This window comes from Aythya fuligula, chromosome 8, assembly GCF_009819795.1.
Source record: "Aythya fuligula isolate bAytFul2 chromosome 8, bAytFul2.pri, whole genome shotgun sequence".
Classification (NCBI taxonomy): Eukaryota; Metazoa; Chordata; class Aves; order Anseriformes; family Anatidae; genus Aythya; species Aythya fuligula.
Genome location: NC_045566.1, coordinates 11112622 through 11130007, shown reverse-complemented (window position 1 = coordinate 11130007; position 17386 = coordinate 11112622). Strand labels below are relative to the sequence as shown.

Genomic DNA, 17386 nt, shown 5'->3' with positions numbered 1-17386 from the left:
TTTCATTTCTATCAGGTAAATTCATAACACAGCGAGGAGAAGATGCTAGAAGAATTAAATGAAGAATGCAGCAACCATGAAGCTGATTAGTTTTGAAGCCTTTCTAAAAGTCAGCCCTCGCTGAACCAGAAAGTGCTGGGTGGAGGATGGGGCTGGCTGCCGCCTGGATGGAGCCCCTGCCCTGCACCGCAGAGGGGCTGGATAGCAGCTGCGATAGAGCCATGACCCCTGGCACAGGTCACTCGTGTGCTTCACCATGGGGCTCACACTGGATGGAGTCAGGAGGCATTTTCCACGTGTGCAGAACCACCTGGTGAGGGCTCAGGGGCAGTGCAGGAGGCAGGAGCTCCTGGAGCCTCCCCAGCTCCACCACTGCTTGCGCCAAGGTCAGCGTGCAGCAGGCGCTGAGCAGCACAGCCTCGGCAGCCCCTTCGGGTTCAGACCTTTGTCCTGTGGAGGATCCAAGCCCTCAGCAGCCCTGCTGCCAGTCACGAGGGGAAGCCCTGGCATCAAAACTCCGCTTGAGTGGCTTTTGAGCTGCGTGTCACGCTGTGCCTTCACTCAGCCACCACTGACACAGAGCATTACAGGGAGATCTCAGCCAGCGTCTCCCAGAAGCATCGAGGCTTCACGAGAACTCAGACGTGGAGGAAGTCTTTTAATGGGGAAATAGTCCTGTTTTGGGGGGTATTTCATGTAAGCTTGAGCAAAAATCAATAATTTTTTTTAAACACTTGAGAGTGTTTTGCCTGGGTGCCCAGCCACCTGCTGAAACTTCTTTCACTCTGGTAAACATTTAAATGTGGAAATGATTTTTCTTGTTTTTTTCACAGACTGTACTATGCATGCTGAATAATAAAAAATGTTTGTACAAACAAGAAAAAATCACTGGCGTAATGGAAATACCAGAGTGCCCTCGTTATCATTAAGCAGGACATTTTCCTCCTCACCAGGTAGATGAGGCAGAAATTCAGTTCATTACCAGGAGGAGGACAGAACAATGTACAGGAGCATTAAAATGAAATGCAGTTCCCTTGCCAAAGGCCTTGCCGAGAGCCCAGGAATGCCTTTGCTTTAGTAAAGGATGTTGTGAAGAGGTTGCTTGCTCTGGCTCCTGGTTCTCTTAAAGCCCTTGTACTATGCTCTCTGTTTACAAAATAAGGTTTATACTCGCTTTTAATTTGTAAAACCAGAGGAAAAACGTGAGCTTGGCAAAGCCTTTTGAACTGCTGAATCAAGGACTGTCTGCTTGCAAAGAGGGATTAAAACCTTTTAATCCCTTTGTGTAAAAGAATATGGTGTTTAATGTGGTAGGCATGCTGGCAAAATTAATTTTCATGTTTTCTCAAGCACAAGATTTTAGTTCTGTCTTTGTTTTCTGCTTTTGCATATCTTACGGGTCCTTTACATTATGCAATGTGCTTTACGTTAACTTTGAAGTTTTGGAGAAATTTGCAAAAAACAAAATGCAGATGAGGAAGGACGAGGCAGAAGGAGCAGGCACGGCTGTTACGGACAGCCTCGGGCGCACAGGGGGGCTGGTTGCAGAGCCCATGGTGGTGGTACGGCTGGAGCACGGCGTGCGTTTGTGCAGGAGAAAGGCCGAAATAAATTCCTGGATAAAGGGAAACTCGGGTGCTGTGCCTTGTGTATGATTAAACATGCTCTCTAGGTGTGCATTTGAAAGCCCTTAAGTGAATGTTGTGTAAATGGTGATAATTGGAGGCAGTCTCTTTGCAATCCTTTCTCAAGCTAAGTAAGGTCCAAGGCCAAAGGCCCAAATGTTTAATTGTATTAAACACAGAGGGTGAAAAATTTATTAACTCAGAAAGTGTGTATTACCAAGTTAATTGGAAGTGCCTTTAAGCTATTACCAGGTGGAAATTTGACTTCAGGTTTCAATTTTAAATTAAAGCAAAGCAGAAAGCCGTTCCGTCAGGCTGCTGGAAGCACTACAGCGAGAGCAGCGTCCCCGCTCGCCCTTGTTGTTCTGCTCCGTGTAACGCTTGGGGTAAAAGCTGGGGAGCCGCAATTCAAAGCGAAACCCACGTACAGGGGTCTGGCTTTTCCCCAGGATATGTGGCAGTCTGGATGCACAGATTGCTGCAGTTCTGGGAAAGCTCTAAACAGAGGAGGGGAAAGGAAGAAGGCCTCAGGATCTAGAAGGATGCTTTTCTGGGCTGTTTTTCTGTTTTATTTTTAATCAGCATTCTTCAGTCAGATGCGGGGTTGCTCGGTGCTTCTTGGCATATTTTTCTTTTTCTAGCAATGTGTTGTTTCAGGTATTGGAAGCAATTGTAATAATGGTGTCAGAGTAGACCCACCTCCCCCCTTCCCTAGCGTATGCACACAAAAATAAAAACCACGGACAAAAGTCAGTCACAGCACAGGCATTAGCCAGAGTTGAAGATTTTCTTATTAAAATATAAAGCAGCTCGCACTGATAGCCAGCCAGGCACTTTGAGAAAGACATTGCAATTACAACAGCCTTGAAAAATAATGGAGAAAATTTGCCACCCTGTGTGCAAAATCTGGAGGCACCCTGCAGACGTGCTACAGAGAGAAAGCACCTCCCCGCTGCGATAGGGGCTAAGGCGTCTGCCTGAAACTCCCTCCACAAATAAATCAGCACCCAGAATGTGCAGCACTGCTGAGTGACTTGCACGGCATCCGTGTGTGATGGATGACTGAGACAATTCTGTTTCGGTATCATGTCAGCTAATTTTAGGTGTTTAAACTCTTTCAACAATTTCCATGATTCATAAAGAGACAGAATTAGAAATTTGCTGAAGTGCAGCGCTATAACGGCAGGCTGTTGCTGCAGTTTATTAATACCCAGTAATCGCGGCCTTAACACTTGAGTGAACTAACTGCTCTTAGCCGGTGTTTCTGTGGAATAAGCAGGTTTCTCCAAACATCAAGGTTTAAGGGTGGGCACTGTTTCTAGTCGTGTGGGGCTGGTTTATGTATAACCAGGTCAGACACCTGGCCAGAAGTGGATTTCTGTTGGCAGGACACATGAGTTATTAACATACAGTTTTAAGAAGGAATTTTAAAATGGTTAGTTTTCCCTTAAAGACTATTTAATGATTTATGTTGGATTTAGTAAGCATAAATCCTGTATTAGCAAAAGAGCAAAGAGAGCTTGCAAATGGCAGTTAGCACGTGAAGATGCCCACAGGCACATCATCCCCTTTGGAAAAGGTTCTGCATTTAGGCTGGGCTTACGGCGGGGAAGGAGGCTGCAGCAATCGCCAGCAGCACCTGTTAGCTGAGAAGGTAGGAGCCAGAGATAGCGAGAGTTTGTGAATTTAGGTCATTGTAGATACTGATAAAATTACACATTTGGTCTGGCGTGTGCCCTTGCATTCTCCTCAATTAAACTTATTTACAGACAAACAAAGCGCAGCGGGTCTCGCCCTGAGACGAGTACCTGGCGTCTTAGTTCACTGCGTTCAGGGGAAATCACAGCCTCTGCTGGATGACTGCTTTTATTATTTTTAATTTAATTTTTCTGCTGAAAGTTATGGAGGTCACTGAGCATGTTAAAAGATCTACTACTTAGAGAGTTATGTATTAATCATTCACTTTATTTGGTTTCATTCTGTATGAACTCAGGAGGTATCTGTGAGGTACCTTATGGAAGCCAGGTAATGAAGGTGAGGAGAAATGCAACTGGCTTTGAGATAATCTTTGTAGATTTGATTGTTACGGACAAACACACTTAAAGCTGGAAAATTAAACCACCAAAATGGGATTGAAATAGCAGAATCATTTGTCCTAGCTGTTGTGCTTCTCTTAAGCATTAAAACCTAACAAGATGATAAAAGCAGAGAGTAGGATGTGCAAGTAGCATTAGGTAGCCTTCTGTGTTTCAGAACAGTCTGAGGAATGTGTGGATTTGGAATGCCATCTTCTGTGGCTGGGATGTGTTTTTTAAGCGTTCTTTAAAGTGGATGGGGAAAAGTTAATGATCCACTGGATAAAGGGAAATTTATGTATCTGTGCATGCAACAGCAGAGCATATATATTTGTATTATTAACTACCTTACACCAGGCAAAAAGAAGGATAAACTTTTCAGTTACAGAGTGCTGTAGCAGAGTAAACTTACAACAAAAAATAAGAGGAAATAGAGAATGAATTAGCATTGTGGTCACCAATGCCCATTGATGCTGGTAAGCTGTTGTTAAAGAGGTGTTATTACAAGGCTCAGACAGGCTCTTCACACTTGTAAATTATCCAGAAATGCAAAGTGCAAGTTTGAAAAATTACATTTTGCCAACCAATATTCCTAATGACCACAAAGGGGGAGGAATCACAGTGAAATAATGGTGGGTATATTGAAAGGAAAATACAAGAGTATTACATATTAGGATAGGGAGAGAGCCTGGTGGCTTGCCTCCTGCTCTGCAGCAGGTGCTTAGGAGAAAAATCATGGAGTGAGTTTCACCAGCATATCTTTCTAGCAGGCATCCATCCGTGCACAGATCAATCGTCCAAGGTCATAAAGGAAGCAGATTAAGAGGGAAGTCCTTGCTGTATGTATAAGAATGGCCACCTCTGTCTTCTAGACCACTTTATTTCCCGTTCAAAGTCAGCTGTGAGCGTGAGGAAGCCTGTGTCGTTCTTGTTTTCTTCCTGGTGGTGTAACAGCGGAGCCACATCATCATTTTCAGTGTACTCATCCTGACAGCAGCTGTGTGAGAGCAGCAGGCACGTTTCACAGTGGAAGCCAGAGCACAGCTGTACCTCAGCACAGGTGATGGGGAAGGCTAAAGACAGGGATTTAAACCTGAATTCCACAATTTCCAGATGAAAGGACTATTCCCACTATCATCTTTTCCTTGTTGTGTCAATAACTTCTTTTAATTCATTTAGCCTGGGCACCTAAATAAGGTTACCCACGTATGCCTATTGCGTGTGCTCATCTCGTTCATCTCGTATCACAAGTGTAACTATTTTTTCTTTCACAAAAGAGACTACTTTCAGTCTTAATTTAGCCCAAGTCGTAAAAGCTTTCTGATAAAAATGCAAGCTCCCCTCTCCTACAAAGCCAGTCTTATTTTTGGCTGCCCTTCTGTTCTGCTGAGAACAGTGGGCACTTGTAGCGGGAGGACAGAGTTATTTTTCTTTAAAATCTCTCGCAGCAGGTGAGTGTTCACAGAACACTTAATTGCAGAGATGTGTTTAATAATTCATTTTTCTCAAACCTGTGTGTGACTCTGGAAAAACAGCATCCACGAGAACAGGAGGAGCACTGTGATTGCTGGTTTCTGAATTAGAATTTTTGGATGAGGTACATTTGATGTGGGTGCTAAATACTTGAAAAAGCATCAGAATTCAATTTAATTTTCTCATTTATTTTAAGAAACCATCTGATGATGTGTTTTTGAAATAAACGAGTTAATATTTGTGTATAAGTGCCATATTTATGTTGGCATATATTACATTTTTGCCACTTTAAATTCTTTGGCTATTACAAAATTACAACGAAACATCTTTCATGTGACTGCTGTGTGCTTAATGTGTAGCACAAAATGAGAATCTGTGCTAAATATACATGACCCAACAGCATTTTCAAGGCTCTGCCAGTCAGGCAATGCAGATCGTATGTAACATGGTTCATATAAAGGACACCTTGCTAGGTTAGAGGGTGGAAGGCTGCACCTCTGCGCTTCGGCATTGAAGATTATCTGCCAAGAGGGACTTTTCTCCTTGGGAAGGTCCTTTGTTTTAGGGAGAGGCTGTATAGCCTGTGGAAACAGCCTGGGTGATGTTGAAGTGACTCTGGACTGGTTTGTTTTGTTGTTCTTGTTGATTTTTTTTTAAGGGAAAGAAATGAAAAAAGGAGAATTGAAATGTTACTACTCTTGGTAGGGCAAATTTTAAGATAGCAGCTGAGATGGTTTTCTGATTTATAGCAATTGTTTCACAACAAGCAAATTGTCTAGAATAGCGGAGAACAACAGTGATTTTTTATATATAATAGGAGCGAGAGAGATGCATCTTCATGGTTGGCTGTCTCTTGCTCTCGGTTGCCCTGCAGGAAGGCAGTGTCACCAGTTCTGCAGCAGACCACAGATTGTGCTTTTGAGGCTTCAGGGTCCCCTCCGAGGCCACCTCGTGTCCTTTTGCTGGGTAGGGCAGCCAGCAGCCTTACTGGCTAGTGCATGCCCGATTTGTCCGCTGGCATTTCTCTCTCTGGCTGTCTGTACCCATGTTCTTGTGGACCTCTTCAAACGTATCTCAGGGGAGCATTGCCTTTGGAAGCTTCCCGCACCCTAGCTCAGCCTGCTGCTGTCCTCTGGTGTGCTGAAGCAGACTTGAGTGTGCGTAAATCTTTGCTAGCATGGCTTCCCCACCGTGAGACCCTCCTTGTGATTCAGCTGATAGGATTATCCAGAAATCTCTATTTGCTCAGCAAGTGACTTTTTCAGCAGTATTAGCTGTGAAAAGAAAGTCCCTTTCTTTGAAACGTTTAAAAAAAAAAAAAGAAAAAGTTTCTTAATGGAGGGATGTGTCTGAGCTAGTTATCTTTCAGCTCCCTGTCAAATAAGATAGAGCCCATTTCTTAAAACACAAAACACTCCATTTTTTGCTGTCTTCTGCTTCAGAGCTGTTGTTCCCATAAATTCCATAGAATAATGCAGTTCTGAGCAAAGAGCAAGCAGGAAAAATGTAAACCAAGAAGGTGAATTTTCTTTCTTTTGCTCCCACTTGAGGCTTATGAGTAAATAGAAACGATGATACCAGTAATTTCCACTCCTAGTGTCATGGGAACTTGGTTATGAAGTGAGGAGCAAGAATTCATTTAGAGGGCAAGGACCGGGCGTGCTCCGGGGATGTGGCCCTGAGCAGAGAGGCCAGGGGGAGAGAGACTGCAGTCGTTTGGACTTGGAGTTATCAAATGACAAATACAAGAGTCTGGAGTTGTTTCTCCGTGCGATGTAGTAAGCAGAGGTGGGTGTGATGGGCACCCAGCCCTCTGACATCTATCCCTGCTGTCACCCAGGACTTGCTCAGTAGGTTTTCTCTTGCTTTGTCTTCAGAATACGAACAATCTTTTTGTTGAAAGCTTTAAAAAGAACAAATATATATATATATATATATATATATATATGTATGTATGTATGTATGTATATGTGTGTATATATATATATACACACACATTATATGTATTCAGCTCTGCCTGGTCCTAACTTCATTATGGGAATGACAGGATTTCACTACAAAAGACATCTCAGATCTGTGCATTTACTTGTAGTTTGTTTGAACAACGAACGTTAAAATTCAGACTTGGCACAAAGGTAATCGTGGAGACTTTGGTCATGTTTTTTTTAAGAAGAGAGGAACAAGAGAATGGCTTTGTAACTGATTAAATATTGTATTTTCAGTACACCATTATTTTTTCTGGTTGTGTTTCCAAGGCTACCCCAAGAGTGCAAACTTTAAAAGCAGGTTAAAAAAAAGACTTTACACCATTACGTGGCTTTATCCCTAGTGGATCCTGCTGCCCTTCGAGGTGACCGTGCTGTTGTGTCCCACAGCAATTAGAGACGGTAATGGGAGGGCAGCTGGGGAGGTCATCTAGTCCACCAAACGCATGTTTTCCATGGAATCCAAGAATCTCCTGGATGAAATCTCACATTTTTGTTAACTCTCACTGAGAGAAAATTTGGGAGTTGCTGTAAAAGTTACCAATAGGTTTAAAAATATGTATGCCCATGCCCAGCTGTTGTCCTGGGGCCAGAACTCAGGATTTTAGGTTTGCTTAATTAGTATTTCCATTTAAAACTTCAGGGCATACAAACATTTCAAATTGCTTTGTAGAAATTCCCTTTCTCAGACTGTGTGAGAATTTGGTTTATATACAGGCATTAGTTTCGTGACCGGTCTCAGTGGATTTAGATGGTTTCCAGAAATCAGTGTTGCTCAATTAAATGTGTAGGGGGAAAAAGATTCATTACAACAATGTAAATTCAAGTTGAACAAGGCAGCAAGTTTTTTTAGATTTTTACTGCCTGTGAACGTTCAGTTTCCTTTTGTTCTGGTTTTTAATAGTATTGATTTTTTTTAAATGTACGAAAGTAAAGTAAGTCCTTAGTGTACAAAGCGGGGAGTTGGTGTACAGTGAGAGGTATAATTGCATTGTATCCTTCAAGGACAAAAGTTTTGGATTCTGTTGCATTTGTCATATGAAAAGTTTAGACTATTTTACTAAGATCACAGAGTAAATAACAAAAAAATAAAAAGAACAAATCAACTGCAGAAATGCAATACAAGACATCAGCTCAGCACACTGCATAGCAAAACAGTCAATCACACCGCAATCACCAGCTGCCTGAACAGTAAATTAACATTTCACTGGGATAGATGAGAGGTGAATAAACACAGATATATGTAAATATAAACTAAGTAGAAATAGACATGATTATAGATGAGTAAATACGTGAAATCAGCGTCAGTTAAGCAAGCACACTTAATAATTACTTGCTGCTAATGTCAGGACAATGTGCCAAAGACTGCAGATGGTGGCCATTATGTTTTAAAAAGGCTTTTTCTGGGTTTTGAGCTATTTTCTTTGCCCAGTCCTCGAGGCTTCTTTCACCAAGCATGGGCCCAATTCGGTACACCTCCGTATATGTCTGTGGTCGGGTCAGCTCTGTGATTTCCCTCCAGCAGCTTGCTGAGGACAGACAGTGTGTCCCCACATCTGTGTGGATGGTGCTAACCCCATTGCATTCTCAGTCTGTAAAGGCTTTTTGGAAATAAAGCCGAGCAAGCTGCAGAAATAGAGGCCCAGCCTTGCAGCTTAGTGTCTCAGCTGTCACCTCTGGCTGGGGCTGGCGTGTCCCCTTGTGTCTGTGGCCTGTGTCAGCGGTTGGAGGGCTCCCTAGCACGCAGCTGCAATCCTCATCGAGCCTCTTGGCCTTGTAAAACGTAGCAGCTGGAGCAGGTTGCTTGGTTGAGCTGCCCCAAGTGTGGAGTCACCCCACTCTACCCTGTGGGGACACTGGGGTCTTGCATAAGCAGCTGGTGTATGTGCTCAATCAGAAGATGAAGATAGGCTTAAGAAAGTCCAGCAGTTTTAACAAAGTCTTCAAATATCACTGTGTAGGGGCAAAGTCGCGCTTCACAGCTTTGGGCGATGTTTGGCTGCTGCTGAGGGAGGGAACCCATCTTCTGGTGCTCCCATTATGCTTGTCTGAGCCTGCCCCAAGCCCCTGTGCTCCCCAGCCTGCTTGAAAAACGACCAAAAAAAAGCAGCTTTCTGCCAAGTTAGGGGCTCCATCTGCTCCAGAGAGGCTCTGGTGACCCTGGAGCTGCATGTAGGATTTGGTTGCTGGTTGTTGGAGGCTGGAAAGGGCGGTGAGTAGGACGAGGAGCGGGCAGAGCAAGCACCCTTTTCACTAGCTGCAAGGTCAGTGCAACTGTAATGAGCAGTGATCATTTTAATCTCTTACACATTAGGAAAATACATTTAAACATCTCTTCCTCTTGGGATTGCTGAATCCATGTCCCTCCTGGATCATGGAAACTCCTCTCTCAGTTCATCAAAAGCTTAATGTTAAAACCACCTTGGTTTACAGATGTTCCCAAGCCTGCCTAAAATAAAAACACCTTCATGTATGTGTCAAGAACATGAAGATGAGGAGCTGCAGCCAGCTCCACTGGGACAGCAGCTGAAGGGGTCTCTCCTCCTCTTGCTGGCTGCAGGCTTTGCCTCCTTTTTGTCTCTGTGCCGTTCCTAGGCCAGGCTCATCTCTGAAGTGATTAATCAGAACTGTGTGCTGCGTTCAAAAAGTGGCCTCATGGTGACCTGTGTGCAGAGTGACATCATGGGTGGACTCCATTAACTCCCGGCATGGGGTTAAATGTTTTAGTGCTGCATAGGGATAAGAGATCATCACATGCTTCTTACTTGGGCAAAGCAGTGTTTCAAAGCTGCCCTGGGGTCAAATGTTGCCAATGTTTCTTGTACAGTGGCTGCACAAAAAGATGAAAAACTTTCAACCTAGATACCTAATTTTATTGATCCAGAAGACACAACTGTATTTTCGTGAAACTTTTTATTGATTATTAAAATGTTACATGATTTTTTTTTTCATTTCTGCTGAGTCTTTCAGGCCTGAAAGTCACTTTGATTTCCTTGCTGACTTTCAGTTTTAGTGATTAGTTTCTTACCAAGCATAGGCCAGCCTGTGCAGGTTTCCAGATACTTAGCCTGTAGAATTTTTATGTCAACCCACATCTAAAATGAACTTAAAGCTTCTTAGCTGTGCACATAAAACTGTATCTGTTAATTTTGACAAATGTCTTAACAGCTTTCGGGAAAACTAATGTCAACGTATGGTACATTTTGTAGGTTTGGTGTGTCAGCTGTTCTGTAATTTCCAGTGCTATGACCACATTATAAACCTGCAAAAATCCATGTATTAAAAAAAATAAGCCGTAAAAATGGTTTCAAATTGTCATATACCTGAATGAATGCCCAAGGGGCTGGGGGGAGCCCTCTGTTGCCCTCATTTACAGGCAAACCAGATGGACTTTATTCATTTCAGGAAAAAGGGTACTCAAGCAGAAACTGTGCTTGTCATGTTGCAGTCTGTACTGAATTTGTGTGGCCGAGGCCATTCAACCTGGATTTGTAGTGGGAGCACCAATTATCTTTTAATTTAGATTTACATGACACATTCCTTGCTTATCTGATGTTATGTCCTCATGGGGGTGATCTGGTTGTTTTTCCAGGCAAGCCAACGTTTATGAAAGCTCCTGAAGATCAGATTGGGATTTCTGGAGGAGTGGCCTCTTTTGTGTGTCAGGCAACAGGAGAACCCAAACCTCGTATCACATGGATGAAGAAGGGGAAGAAAGTCAGTTCTCAGCGGTTTGAGGTAATAAAAATAAATAAAATTGGAAAACAGTCTAATTCCTGCAGGTCTTAAGTACACAGTACTCATCATTGCAGCCCAGGTATTTCTGCATCACAGCAATACAGAGTCCAGGGCTTTAAAGTTAAGTTTCTTCCCTGCAGCAATGCAATCTGTAGAGCTGGTGTTATTTGTGAGCATGATGCTGGTTGCACACACGGGAGATCCTTCTTCAGATGAGAGGCAGGCTAGCACTGAATGGGATGGCAGATAAAAGTTGCATCTAGCAGTAGTTTTCTGTTTTCATTGTGAAAGTCGATATGGCACCTCCTTGGCCTGCTATCCCTAGTGAAATTAAAAAGTGGGATCTCAGTATCATACTGGAAAGCTTTCTAAGCAAGGGCTGCTGTCACCCCTCCCACAAATGCACTTGAATAGAGAATGGTGAAGCCATCTGACGGGGTAATTTGAATTCCCTAGAATCATAGAATACCCCAAGTAGGAAGGGACCCACAAGGATCATCAAGCCCCATTCCTGGCTCCACACAGGACCATCCAAAAAAAACAAACTGTATGTTGTCCAAATGCTTCTTAAATTCCAGCAGGCCCAGCGCCATGACCACTGCCCTGGGGATCCTGTCCCAGTGCCCGACCCCTCTGGGTGCAGAACCTTTCCCTAGCCCCCAGCCTGACCCTCCCCTGTCCCAGCTCCATGCCGTTCCCTCACGTCCTGTCCCTGTCCCCAGAGAGCAGAGCTCAGCACCTGCCCCTCTGCTCCCCTCGTGAGGGAGCTGCAGGCCGCCATGAGGCCTCCCCTCACAGCCTGCTCTCCTCGGGGCTGAGCAAACCAAGGGACCTCAGCTGCTCCTCATACGTCTTCCCCTCTGGACCATTCACCACCTTGCAGCCCTCCTTTGGACTCTAAAAGTTTTATGTCCTTTATACTGTGGTGCCCCAAACTGCACACAGCACTTGAGGCAAGGCTGCACCAGCACAGGGTAGAGCAGCACGATCGCTTCCCTCAGCCGGCCAGCAGACTGAGAGAAGGGAAAGAGGAAGAACAGGTATCAGAAATATTTTTATAAGACATCTAATTGGGTTCACATTTTAAATATCAAATACACTATCACTGACTTTCTCCACCTTTTCCTCCACTTTCCTTTTTTTTGGAGTTGGGTTCTTCTGTCTAAAACTACTCTTGGAAATGTGGCCCTGCCCACCGTTCTGCTCTTTCCTCTAACCCTCCTCTTTGTTGCTTTTTGCTTTTCTGACTAGAGCACAGCTGACTTCATTGCCCAGAGTAGATTGATTCAAGTCACCAATTTTTTAATCACGATTTTGTATGTGAGCAGGAAACCTTTATTAAAGTAATCAATTGCAAACATTTTTATATAAAGGTCTGTTTTGTTGTATAGTAACTGTTTAAACATTCTGATTTGTAAGTTAATATAAACTTTGTAGTGAATTTGGTGACTGTTGTGGCTTACCAGAAGGATACACATTATTATATGCATTTAAATGATCAATTTCTATCTTCATTCACTTCAGTTTTTATACATAGTTAAAGCATTTTTAATGTGTTAGGAGATAGTGAATAATCTCTGTGTTTTTTGCCAGGTAATTGTTAATTTTACCTCATTCCTAAGCTAGTCATTATTAAGAAGAAAACTGAAATTCAGTTAAAATGATAAAAAATAAATTCAAATCTGATGTACACATGCTGAGTAGAGGTATCCATAGTTAGCAAATTGAACAGCGTTTCTGGTCTTGGTCTCTCTCAGGTCTCTAGTGGTTGTAGCTGCCTTCCTCTCACACACAGCCTTTATTCAAGGGATATTAAGGGAAAAAAAGGATTTTTCTGCTCTTTCACCTCATAGCTTTTCAATCCTTATCACTGAACTGAATTAGTCTCTGCATCTGACTGTTGCTTTGAAATTTGGCAGTAGCTCTATACTGTGGAAGGATTATAGTGAGTTTAGCATTTTGTTACATTCTGTGTTTAATTTAAAATCCAATTTAAAAATATGTAATTTAAAAAAAAAAATGCATTGCTGCAGTGTTCACCTTCCAATGCCCTGTCTGCTGCTACTTGACCCCAAATTAGGGTTTATTTGCAAGCTGCTTCTGTTATTTCAAGCAAAAGGATTATTCCTTCCAATGTGAGGAATAACAGATTTTCGGTGTCTTGGTTACCTTTTTATTTCTTCCTATTTTTCCTGTTGCTGCAGAGTCTTGGGGTGCACATTATTTTCTCATTCCTGTTTTCACTCCATGGTCTTGGTGCTGTGAGAAGCACACCAAAGTAGGGCTCTTGAAATCAGGTACAAGTTTTGCACGGAGGTGATGCAGGCCCCAGGCTGACGCGTGTGTCTGGAGCAGTGTACAGCTTAGTCTCTCCATCTGCCCCTGCATTCCCCAGTGACAGGAGGGGTCTTGTGCCTTTCCCTCATGTTGTCACCATCTGCGGTTCAGTTAATATTTCCAAGCTTTACAGTGCTCAGTAATAGGAGAAGGACGAGTTTGGCATTAACAGTGGCCCAAGGCTGTGCCTTCACTGACTTGCCATTAAGGCATAACTTACAGTGATCCAGCAGTAAACTAACAAATACCTTTCTTCCCTGTAGAAGTTCGAGTAATGTATGTTACAGCTTAGCAGGAGGGAATGGCAATGATTTATTAAGGACTTTATTTATTATGCTGTGGAAGGAGCCGTAATTATAGCATTGATGATCATGCCAGAATTGCAAAGTACCTGATGCTGAAGGACGTTGAAAACAGTCACTTTCTGCTGAAGTTAGCATGCGCTGTAGGTGCTCAAGGTGTTGCTCTGGTTTTGTTACTATTTTCCTGGTGATCCCACAGGAGTATATCACTCTGCTCTTCCATCAAGGTGAAAGTTGGCACTAAATTGCGATCAGTGTGATTAGTAAAACCATTAGTGCAAATATGGCTCAGATGTTTTAAATCATCAGATCCACTTCTTTATTACCAGGTTGATAATTTTTCAACTTTAATTGATCCATAAAGAACCTCATTGGATCTTCATTTGTTCTAGCCTTCTCAGAGGGCAGATATGTTCTTGACTCTGAGATTTTTTGATTTCTGGACTTGGAACACTTGCCTAGTTGTATGATATTTTCTAGTTTACAGATCTTTCTGATTTGTTTTTAACCCCTGGATTGTTTTGACCTTGTTTTTGTTGCACTAGACAGCACTTAAGAACTGCTTTCTTTTTGTTGTTAAAGGTTATTGAGTTTGATGATGGGTCGGGATCAGTTCTGCGGATACAGCCCCTGCGTGTTCATCGAGATGAAGCCATCTACGAGTGCACAGCCACCAACAGTGTTGGGGAGATAAACACGAGTGCCAAATTAACAGTGTTAGAAGGTAAGTGGAAGGTGTTTTTTTCATGTCCTTAGGTGGCTGGAAACATGGCCTTGGCTTTGGTAGCTACATGTTGTAGTGCTCTTAAGTGACATGGTGATATCCTAGCTCTGTTTGGAGAAGCTGTGTTGTTCCTGTACCATTTGCTGTAATTTCTCTTAGTGATAGAAGCCCTTATTTTTCAGACAATCATGAGCAGAAAGGATGGCAGATTCTGAACTTTCTTTAAAGTGTATTAGTTGAATTGTCTGACTGAGGTATGTTATTTCTGGCTTGGAGGCCTAGCTAAAGAGACATTTGTATACTTTTCTCAGCTGCCTGCCTTGATGTAATACCCATCTTCAGGGTATCTAAGAATTGTATCTGACAATCAGAAACTTAATCTATGTTGCTGTACCTTCTGGATTAAATCAGCACAGTTCTTTTTGAATGGATTTTCAGGTTCCTCTTCAGATTTTGAGCTTGATGTGGAATTTAGCTGGGTTTACTTTTCACTGTAGTCACAACTTGTTAGTCTTTTTCTCTTCTCTTCTGCTTGCTATGTTGTTCCTTCTAAACTGAACGTTATGTGGAAGAACTGTGTGTTAGGTATAAAAGGCTTGTGATCAGTTGATATTTTTTATATTAGATTGTCGGAATTATTGTCTGCTTTTAAGGTAATGGGGATTTTTTCAGCCCATCAATGTGCTAAAATATTTGTTTATACATAGGATTTTGTAAGTGCATTGGATTGTTGCAAATTTAGGACATTTGGCTGAATGGTCTTTTAAATTTGCATTTACTAAGACAAGCAAGAAAAAGGCTTAAGCAAATTGCTTGCTGTGTATGGATTCATGAAGAAACTTTCAAGTAATGAAAGAACTGGACTGGAAAGTGTCTGTATGATTTGGAATCATCAAATTCAGATGAACTTGTTCTGTTCAGTCTGGTCATGAAGGCAGAGGACACTGGTTATCCCAACCATGAGTGTGCCAGCCATGCACAAGTGAAGCGTTTTTCCCTTGCTCTGCCACAGATATGTTACCGTTGTCCCTGGTTCTCCCTTCCCATTTACAGCATAGAGGTAATCATATTTTCCTCTCTGCTCTGTGACAAAGAATACATCAAACAACTGTAATGTGCTCAGACACTCTGGTGATGGGAGTCATAGAAATCATTCAATACTTGATGTGATTGTGTATCTTGTTTCTGGAGGTGGGGCACCTTAAAGGATCAGCTTGCTCTTCAGTAGCAGTATTAAGAGATGGATAACAGGTGTTATAGACTTGAAAATTGTCGAGTGAAAAAAGCAGATCCCTTTTGTTACTTCTTGCCTTTGCAGACACATATGTGAGTACATAAAGCTCGGTGGAGCTCTTTCAGCATTTTTCTTGCAGATCTGCATTTAAATGATTCTTACAACTGGATTTTTGTGATGCTCAATACTTGACTAAACGAATGTTCCACACATTCCTGTTTCCTTTGGTTGCAGTTGCCTTTATGTATCTTAGATATGTATGCACATGCACACACGCTAATAATTTATTTGCTCTGTGTTAAATGTTCAAAGGCCCACAGAGACATGCATTGCATAAAGGAGCACAACAGCATTTCTCAGCTCCGTAGAGCTCCTGCTGGGTTCCTGATGAGGTAAAACTTTCAGACCACCACATAAATAGGGAACGGTAGGAAACACCAGGGACAGGAAAAGACATGCTTGCACTGTTTAAGAGCCACAGAAGCAAAAGTCACTACCAGTCAGGCACAGAGCCTGCTTTTCTGTTTGAAAACTGCCTTTAATCAGGGGTAGTGCTGGTTTAATACGATCCCATAAGGTCAAAAACCATCCGCAGGCTGGGGGCTGCGTTGTCCTCTCAAGCTGAAGAGTATCGACCCCTTGCCAAGTACTCTCATAATGGGTAAAATTAAGAAGTATTTGCTGTGTAGCAGTTTGTGTGTGCTTATGCAGAGAGTTGTGAGCTTGCTTACAGAGGAGGAAGAGGTACCTTGCTTGTTGGCTTAGCCTGATGAAGCAGATAAGCTCTGTTATGATGTATCTGCATTCAGAAAACACATTTTATGTCTTTCCTTTCTGAGATTTTCTGGGGACAAAAAAGTATTGTTTTTCCAGTCGTGCTGTCTCATTGTTCTGTGTTGTCTGACTTAAATTACACTGCTGCATTTTTGGGAGTGTGACATTTTTTTGATTATTCTTTTGCATATGGGTTTGCAGGGTGGGTATCACAAGACAGTGCCCTGGTTGTGGTTATGTTCAAACAGCCTCAATGGTCCCTAAAACACTAACATGAAGTGCCCCACCTCTCTGTTCTGCCACTGCTTTCCCGACACAAATTTCATAGAGCTATTTGGAAATGACACATTTCACGTGGAGCAATTGATACCCTCAAGGCTGTCAGCTAGGATCGGATTTTCCCTCTGCTTCTGGGGTTAAAATAATTTCTGTAATTGCTCTCAGGTGGCATTTTGAATGATGCAGACATTCTGCACTTCCTTTCAAGAATTTGACTAATGCAGTGGTCCCTGATGCATGACAAAGCTCTATCACAGACGTCCTCATGGTTACATGCTGCTAAATACACAGTACATATTGATTTTTACATTAAAAATCCTTTATAACAATAAATTTAATGCTTCTTCACAATTTGCTTTTTAGAACACAGACCTTACCATTAAATCCTGAAGTCACAGTCAGGGTTTAGCAGGCTCTTATTAGATGTCTTTGTAGCTAACTAATCTGGAGCTTTATTTTATTTAGATTTCCACGATGTTTTACAGATCAGAGGCAGATAATCCTTTCTAATTGCTAACTTATTCCATTCTGCATATCAAGAGAGAAGCCTGAGTCCAGTCTCCTGGAGGAACTGGGAATCCTCACGGATGTGAATCTTTTAACAGTTCGGTTCCCTACTGCCCTTTCATTCTCAGCTCCTATGTCTCTTATTTTTTGCTTCTAACTGCAAATCCTGTTGTGACCAAACTACGTACAGACTTGGTGTAACTGGAAATTATTTCTGCTGTTGATAGCGGGAGAAACAGACGTGCATATACCTTCTCTGCTCATTTCTCCTGGGTAGCTGATAAGCTGAATTATGTATGAGTCATATTGAACATTTCTATCTTTTTTCCAATT

The 17386-nt window shown here is 42.4% G+C and overlaps 1 protein-coding gene across 17 annotated transcripts in view; it reads left to right on the top strand.

Annotated features, from left to right (window-relative positions):
- PTPRF (protein tyrosine phosphatase receptor type F) overlaps positions 1-17386 on the top strand; it is a 365710-nt gene that overhangs the window by 171443 nt on the left and 176881 nt on the right. For all 17 annotated transcript variants that reach the window (XM_032192691.1, XM_032192685.1, XM_032192690.1 and 14 more), the window contains exons 4-5: positions 10751-10896; positions 14118-14259. In XM_032192691.1, the coding sequence (XP_032048582.1) occupies positions 10751-10896; positions 14118-14259 (288 nt within the window). The remainder of the gene's footprint in view (positions 1-10750; positions 10897-14117; positions 14260-17386) is intronic.